This window comes from Aethalodelphis obliquidens, unplaced genomic scaffold, assembly GCF_003676395.1.
Source record: "Aethalodelphis obliquidens isolate GAN/ISIS:26980383/991018 unplaced genomic scaffold, ASM367639v1 scaffold53, whole genome shotgun sequence".
Taxonomy (NCBI): Eukaryota; Metazoa; Chordata; class Mammalia; order Artiodactyla; family Delphinidae; genus Aethalodelphis; species Aethalodelphis obliquidens.
In genome coordinates this window covers 6,139,295-6,147,308 of record NW_020837997.1, presented here as the reverse complement: position 1 = coordinate 6,147,308, position 8,014 = coordinate 6,139,295, and the positions used below count along the sequence as shown (strand labels likewise).

The following is an 8,014-nucleotide window of genomic DNA, read 5'->3' as shown; positions in this document are numbered from 1 at the left end:
GTCCAGTGAGCCGAGCCGCAGTCGGACCCACGAGACAGGAAACGCGATAGCTTGTGTCAAGGCGCGCGACCGGTAACAGGAGTCGGGTGGCGGTCCTCGCAGCACGCGGAGGTGAACGAGGAATCAGGTGAGCGGCGGGCCCAGCTGCGGGCCCGCGGTGTGGAGACGTCGGACCTGCGGGTGAGCGGGCGATGGGAGACGCCAGGGGTTGAGGGAAGGACGAAGACTGGGCGCGAGACGAGGGGAGGCGGGGCGGCTTTGGTGTCCGGCGCGCGCGTTGGCGGCCGTTGGGTGCTGGGACGCACGCGCAAGGGGCGGGCCGGCCTTTGGCGCGCTGGGTGTGGAGACCGCTTCTGGCAGAGGCTGTCATGGCGGCCCGCGGGCTGAGCCCGATTCTGGGGGAGGTCTGCCTGTTCGAGGAGCCCCGATGCGATTCGGGGAGGGCGTCAGGGGGCGACGCCGGGGTGTGGGGCCGCGGTGGGAGAAGCCGGAGCTTGTAGACCTGACGGTCTTCTCCGAGTTCGAGAGACTCTCCCCTCCCCCACTCTCGCGTTTAGGGGGTGGATTCGTGGTTCCAGAGATTTCGGGCAAAAAAGATGTTCAGTAAGGAACAAACTCTTAGGTAGAAATTCTCGCTGGGAGCACTTCAGGGTGAAAGGGTACGCGTGCGAGTCAGAGTTGTTACTTATTCTGGTGTCAGCATTCAAGTTCATCAACTCTTGGGGCCTCAGCTGTCTCGGCCACCCTCTCTGGGTGGAACAAACACCGCCAGATCCTTTCCTGATCTAATTTGTTTTGAGCTTTAGATCCTATCTAGTCACTTAGTCTAGAAAATTTTGTATATCAAACTTAGTCTGTCCGCAAATTTGTCTCCCCATCAAAACAAAAAGACTTTGTTTGAATTCCTAATTTTTTTTTTTTTTAATACACCATCTACTCCCAGATTTGAAGCCCAGAGTAGATGACTCTGGCTCTTTTCTGTCTGAGCTTCTCCCAGGGGGTGGTCCCACCCTGTAGGGTGTTCCACCATCTTTTCCCCTACTTAACAATGCCACCACTGTAGTTAATTGGGTGTCTGGTTTTCCTTGCTGCTGGTCTCTTACCCGACTCCATCTTCTCTGGAGTCACTTGTTCTTGGGCAAATCCTGATTGAGTCACAACTCAAAAGCTTAGTCAGCGATTCTTTATTGTTTAGCAAATTAAGTATGAATGCCCTGGGCTTAACCAGCTCTTCCAGCTCTGTCTTCTGCCTCTACTTCAAGCAGCCAGTGCTTTCCATTCCCTGAAAGGGTCTGGTGGTTTCTGGACTGGCCTTTGCTGGCTCCTGTTCTTCTCTCTGATGCCTGGGGACTGACTCCTTCCTGTCTTTGCCAGTGTTGGTATCAGATTGCTTCTTTCAAGAATCAGATAAGGATACATGCTTAACTTTAGCCCCTAAACTCTGCTTTGAGGCCCTGATTCTAAATCCATTCATTCAGCCATTGCTGTTGAGTGCTTACACAATGTATGTCAGGCCCTGTACTAGGTGCTGGACTGACATGACTGGAGGGGGTTCTTTTTTAGTCGGGCCAACGGGCCTTTTTGGAGCAACAGAGGTCTGAAAGAAGTGGGAACAGCAAGTGCAAAGGCGCTGAGGCATGTTTGAGGCGCAGCAGCAAGGCCAGTGAGTGAGGGTGATGGGGGAGATAAGGTCTGAGTGTAAAGGGAGTCAGGTTGTGTGGGGCTTGGTAGGCTGTGGTGAGGACTGTTTTATTCTGAACGCAGCGTGAACCTGTAGAGGGTTTTGAGCAGAGGAGTGACGTTTTCTGACTTAGCTTTTATAAGCTCCCTCCAGCTGCTGAGGGGCATGGAAGGGGGAGTTGGGGATGGAAAGCAGGGAGACCGACCAACAAGGAGGCTATTGGCATAATCCAGGCAAGAGATGATGGTGCCCAAATGTCCATCAGCTGACAATGGATAAAATAACTGGTATCGCAGTACAAAGGAATATTATCCAACCATGAAAAGGAATTATGTACTGATACACGGCTACAATGTAGACGAATCTTGAAAACATGTGAGTGAAAGAAGTCAAACCATCACGTGTTGTATAATTCCATTACATGAAGTGTCCAAAATAGGCAAATTCGTAAGAAGAAAATAGATTAGTGGTTGCCAAAGGGAGTTGGTGGCATAGGATGGTAGCTAAAGGATGTCGTCTTTTTGAGGAAATGTGTGCTAAAGCTGATAGTGGCAGGGATTGCGCATCTATATGACTGTACAAGAAACCATTGAATTGTACCTTTTAATTGGTGCCTTGTATGGCATGTGAATATCTCCATAAAGCTATTCTAATCTAAAAAGAAAGATGGCAGCCTGAGACTGGCAAGGTAGCAGGGGTGAGAAGTGGTCTGATTGACCTGGCGGGATTTGTTGGCTGATAGAACAGGGAGAGAGAGAGAAAAGACAACAGTTTAGAGAATGGAATTGCCTTTTTTGAGATGGGGGAAACAGGCCTCAATTCCCAGGGGGAGAGGTGAAAGAGGCAGCTAGGTAACTGAGTATGGAGTCTGTGTCTCCATAGAAACACAGTTTGGGAGGCTGCACAGAGGTGGTTAAAGCGCCGGGGCTGATGGTCACAGAGAATGAGTGGCAGAAGGGCCAGAAATTGGGCCCGGGACGCTCAGCATCCAGCTCAGGAAGAAGAGGGACTGCTTTAGTACTTCCAGCCCCTAGTCTGGAGGCTGGGTTGCAGCAGGGAGGAGTAAGGCAGTATTTTCATGTTTGGGTCCCTTGCAGCCTGCACCCAGTAGGCGCTCTGTATGTATTGGATTAAACGAAGCCAGGCGGTGAGCGTGCTTTGTATTAATTCCATTTACCATCTCAGCTGTATTCTTATTGGCTCTGGGCCCAACGGGAGGTCTTTCCATGAGAGCACTTAATTGTTCCCCTGTGCAGACCACAAATAGCAGGAGTAGCTGGGCCTGGGCAGACACTGCTTCCTCACAAGCTCCTGTCTCTCCAGCATCCTGGCAGCCACATATCCAGGTCGGGAGTGGGAAAGCGGGGTGGGGGTGGGGTCCTTGGGGAGTGAAGGGGAGGGGACTCCTTGAAGCTAGCTGGTCTGAGGCCTTGACCTTGATGCTGAGAAGGAGGCATTTGTGCAGAGACCTGGAAGCAGTGCAGCAGTGTGTTCCCAGGGGTGGGGGTGGGCGGCCTGAGCTGGAGTAGGGGCTCGATGAGTATCAGCAGCCCGATAAAGCTGGGGGTGGTTTGAAAGGAGTGGCGTGGAGTGAGGTGGGCAGGGGCCAGTGGGGAGGGTTGCGGGCGGAGAGGAACTGGGGGTTCGCTTAGAGCAGTGGGAAGCCCTTGGAGGCGGAGGGTGTGGGTGCACGTGTGGGCGTCGCTGGCAGGGCGCAGGGAGAGGTGAGGTGGCTTGGCGGGGCATGGTGGAGATGTGGCCACAACAGGCAGAAGCTGGGAGGTGCTGCACACATGGAGTGGTGGGACCTGCTGTTGTTGTCAGTGTCGGGCGTGAGCTAAAGAGGGATCGGAGAACGATGTCCAGTCTTGACTTCAGTGGCTGGGTGGCTTTCTGTGCCAGCTCACAAGAGCTGACGCCAGCACCTCGCCCCTCTCGGACCTGTGTCAACAGCCTGCAGCTTCTGTGCAGCCATCTCCCTCTTCTCCCACGCTGGGTGGGTTTACCTGCATGCATCAGTCACCTTAGTTGCTTCCCTCAGCCCTTCCCTCCCTCCTCTGTTCTCAGCACCATGGCGGAACAGGATGTGGAAAACGAGCTTCTGGATTATGAGGAAGATGAAGAGCCCCAGGCTCCTCCAGAGAGCGCTCCAACTGCTCCCAAGAAAGATGTCAAGGGTTCTTACGTTTCCATCCACAGCTCTGGCTTCCGGGACTTTCTGCTGAAGCCTGAGCTCCTGAGGGCCATAGTGGACTGTGGCTTCGAGCATCCATCCGAGGGTATGCCTCCCTGGTCCTTCCCGCCGAGGCCTGCCTCTGACCGCCTCAGTGTGGTCCCCTCAGCCACCCGGTGAGGGGCCTGCACAGAGGGAACATCTGGTTTCTGATAGCTCATATGCTCTCTCCCCCTCAGTCCAGCACGAGTGTATTCCACAAGCCATCCTGGGCATGGACATCCTGTGCCAGGCCAAGTCAGGGATGGGCAAGACAGCGGTTTTTGTGTTGGCCACCCTGCAGCAGATTGAGCCCGTCAACGGACAGGTGGGTGGGAACCCTCCTTCCTAGGCCCAAGCTACCTGAAGCAGCAGGAGTCATGGCTCCTCTTTTTAAAAATCCCTGTTCCTGCATCCTCTTTCTGGACTTTTAAAATTAAACACAGTACTCAGTTGTAACAAAATCGCCCCAAAGACAACAAGCCAAGAGAAAAAACTAAAAAGTGCCCACAATTTGGCCATCCAGCAAGACGGCTGCTCGTTCCATATGTGCTCTTCTAGATCGTACACGCTTACGAAGGTGGGCTTACACTGAATACGGTTTTGTTCCTGTTGTTATTGCTGACAGGCCATAGCTGTACTTCTCATGTCGTGAACATTGTAGTCCCCTGTTTTGGGGGATAATTGAGGTGCATGCTGGTGTTCATTCTTGACATGCTGGGGCACACATCCTTGGGCTGCGTATAGGTGCATGAGCCCTTGTTACCCACCTTAGGCTGGATGGTCAAGGAGAGGAGGATTTTGTTCAAGGCCATGGTGTGGTCTCAGTGCTTGGTGTTGTGGGCCAAGAGGCAGGGGCAGCCTTCTCCTTGGTGGTCACAGGCCAGCCCGAGGGCAGGCTCAGGAAGCTGTTAGCATGGGGCGTGTCACCAGCTAGGCTGGATCTAACTCTTACTGAGGCCTCAGTGCAGGACCTGGCGTAGGGAGTCACAGCTGCGTAGCTGTGAGAAGACACAGAGAATGAGCGGGCTGTGAGAAGATGGAGGCATCTGGACTGCGCCTTCCAATGGCCCAAGGGCTGGGGGCCGCCAAGGGATGAGCACCGGCGTGGGCTCTGGCCGGGGGAGGACTTAGGGGACTGTTTTGAGTGTCTCTCCCTGACCGGCCCCACAGGTGACGGTCCTGGTTATGTGCCACACTCGAGAGCTGGCCTTCCAGATCAGCAAGGAGTATGAGCGCTTCTCCAAATACATGCCCAGCGTCAAGGTGAGCCCCTCAGGCCAGGTTGGGTGCCATGTGGTCCTCTGCAGCCTTGCTGGCCTCGGCTCTAGCCCAGCCAGCATTAACCAGGCTTGGCTGCAGCGGCTGCCTTTGAGGTTTGTGGTGGTTTCTGCTCCTTAAAAGCTTGATGAATTATGCATGGCCCCCAGAGGCCTGTGCTGGTCCCAGCCCTGGGGCTGCTTTTCGGTGAAGCTGGGGCCAGACTCAGGCCTCCACTGTCTCCAGGCACCAGGCCTGCTGGGGGGCTGCTGGCGGGCTGTTAGCTGAGTGGCCGTAGGCACGGAGTGGGGGGGTGAGCTTTCGGCCGCCAGATGGTGAAAGGAGCTTTCCGCCTGCATAGGTGTCTGTGTTCTTCGGGGGCCTGTCCATCAAGAAGGACGAGGAGGTGTTGAAGAAGAACTGTCCCCACGTCGTGGTGGGGACGCCGGGCCGGATCCTGGCGCTTGTGCGGAACAGGAGCCTCAACCTGAAGAATGTGAAGCACTTCGTGTTGGACGAGTGCGACAAGATGCTGGAGCAGTTGGGTGAGTGTCCTCGCTGGGTCTGGGGGCTGTGGAGGCCCACGCAGCCGCACCCTCCTCGCCCTCGCAGCCCCCCAGACGTCAGAGCTAGGCGGGTCCTGACAGGGCAGGCCGGAGGTTTCCCTGAAGTGGGATCCCGTGGGTGGCCAGCACTCAGGTCTCCTGTAAGCGATTTTAGGGCGAGTTCTGGTGTCGGCAGAGTGACCTGCTGCTTCTGAGCTGAAGCTTGAGTGGGACCATGGCACCCCACATGAGCCGTGTCCAGGCATATGTCCACGTTAGCCCTCAGTGTACCGTGGCCTCGCTGCCTGTTGGGTTAGTTCTAGGCCCCTGCCTGCCCTCAGTGAGCCCTGACAGGGCCGGTGGGAGATGGGGCTTGTGTCCTGGGAGGCGGCTGCAGCTCTCACCCCAGCGGCTGTCTCTGCCTCAGGCTCCCCTCCCTGAAGCGTGGCTCGAGGCGCGCTGGCACGGCTGCTCCGCTCTGGCAGCGTGTAAGTGGATTGCCGCTCCTCCCGCGCCTGTGCTCACCCCGAGTCCGGGCCTTCAGGCACCTGGGACTCTCCCCTCCAGCCAGTCCTCGCTCACACCGCCCTCGTCATGGTGCCAACGGCTCCCTGGCACAGGTTGGGAGGGGCTGGATCTGGTCTCGGGTGGGGGTCGTGGTCTGGCAGGCGCTCACGCCCACCTGTTTCTTGCCCTCCCCACCCAGACATGCGGCGGGACGTGCAGGAGATCTTCCGCCTGACACCCCACGAGAAGCAGTGCATGATGTTCAGCGCCACCCTGAGCAAGGAGATCCGGCCCGTCTGCAGGAAGTTCATGCAAGACGTGAGTAGAGGCCGAGACCTCGGTGCAGTAGCTTTGGCCTCCTAGAGTCCAGGCCCTTGCTGCTCCCCCACTCCCACACTGCCCTCACGGCACACGAATGCTGGGAGGCCAGCGGAGTTCTCTTCCTCGCTTGTCACGCTGGGAGCTGAGAGCTTGGTTTACACTAGAGCCAGACCAGACCTTAGATGCAGCTGCTGAGAGAGGAGTATTTACTGGGGTACAGCAGGCTCTCTGGAAGCATTGCAGCAAAGCAAAGGAGTCGCTCCTGGAAAGTTCTCGGCAGGCAGGATGCCCAGAAGTAAGCCCTGCCTGCCCCTTCCTCCTCTCCTTCCGGCACAGCCCATGGAGGTGTTTGTGGACGACGAAACCAAGCTCACGCTGCATGGGCTGCAGCAGTACTACGTCAAACTTAAGGACAGTGAGAAGAACCGCAAGCTCTTTGACCTCCTGGATGTGTTGGAGTTTAACCAGGTGATGCTTCCGCACTCCTGGGGCCTGTCCTGGGGCTCTAAGCCTTTGGGAGGGATTCTGGCCCTGACTGCCGCCCCCTCCCTCACAGGTGGTGATATTTGTGAAGTCGGTGCAGCGCTGCATGGCCTTGGCCCAGCTCCTCGTGGAGCAGAACTTCCCAGCCATTGCCATCCACAGGGGCATGGCCCAGGAGGAGCGGTGAGTGCATGCCGCCCTCAGAGCCCCAGGCAGGCCCCTTGGAGGGGAACGCCGCCCAGGATCCCTGTATCTGATGGCCGCCCCTTGTTCCTCCTGCGCCCAGCCTGTCACGTTATCAGCAGTTTAAGGACTTCCAGCGGCGGATCCTGGTGGCCACCAATCTGTTTGGCCGAGGAATGGACATTGAGCGTGTCAACATTGTCTTCAATTATGACATGCCCGAGGACTCAGACACCTACCTCCACCGCGTGAGTGGCCCCCCAGAGGTGTCCCCTCCCTGGTGCCCCCTTCCCAGGATTGGTGTTGGATGAAGACCTCTCCCTGCTTGTTCTCAGATCCCCAGCTTGTGTCTTGTGGCCTGACCCCTGCTCCTGTCTCCCTGCAGGTGGCCCGTGCGGGTCGCTTTGGTACCAAAGGCCTGGCCATTACTTTCGTGTCTGATGAGAATGATGCCAAAATCCTCAATGATGTCCAGGACCGGTTTGAAGTGAATGTGGCAGAGCTTCCAGAAGAAATAGACATCTCCACATACAGTAAGTGGCTCAGACGGGGCTGGGGGGCCACGGCGGTGGGGCCCTTTCTTCCCCCCGCCCCCTCCTCACTGACCTTCCCTGTGTGTGTCCTACAGTTGAGCAGAGCCGGTAACCATGTGCCTGGATGTCCTGGAGCCTCCCTGCTTCCCACGTGTTGCTTCAAGTCCTCTTCCTAGGTGACAGTGGGCCTTTTTTTTTACTGTTTAAAAGCTGTAGATTTGTGTAAGAATAAATTTTTATTATGGAAGCCTGGCTCCCACCCTGTCTGTTTCTGTCAGCTCTCGGCACT

At 56.3% G+C, this 8,014-nt stretch overlaps 1 protein-coding gene across 3 annotated transcripts; it reads left to right on the top strand.

Annotated features, from left to right (window-relative positions):
- Positions 1–7,972, top strand: DDX39A (DExD-box helicase 39A). Of its 3 annotated transcripts, none has more exons than XM_027084992.1 (11): positions 1–127; positions 3,749–3,960; positions 4,094–4,221; positions 5,067–5,159; positions 5,515–5,698; positions 6,405–6,523; positions 6,863–6,994; positions 7,083–7,192; positions 7,296–7,440; positions 7,578–7,725; positions 7,821–7,972. In XM_027084992.1, exons 2-11 carry the CDS (start codon positions 3,753–3,755, stop codon positions 7,835–7,837), a joined length of 1,284 nt encoding a protein of 427 aa, XP_026940793.1. In that variant the 5' UTR covers positions 1–127; positions 3,749–3,752; the 3' UTR covers positions 7,838–7,972. The 3 variants fall into 3 exon arrangements, with proteins under 3 accessions (XP_026940793.1, XP_026940792.1, XP_026940794.1); XM_027084991.1 differs by having other exon boundaries at positions 47–180; XM_027084993.1 differs by lacking the exon at positions 1–127 and adding an exon at positions 1,685–2,056.
- The last annotated feature ends 42 nt before the right edge of the window (positions 7,973–8,014 follow it).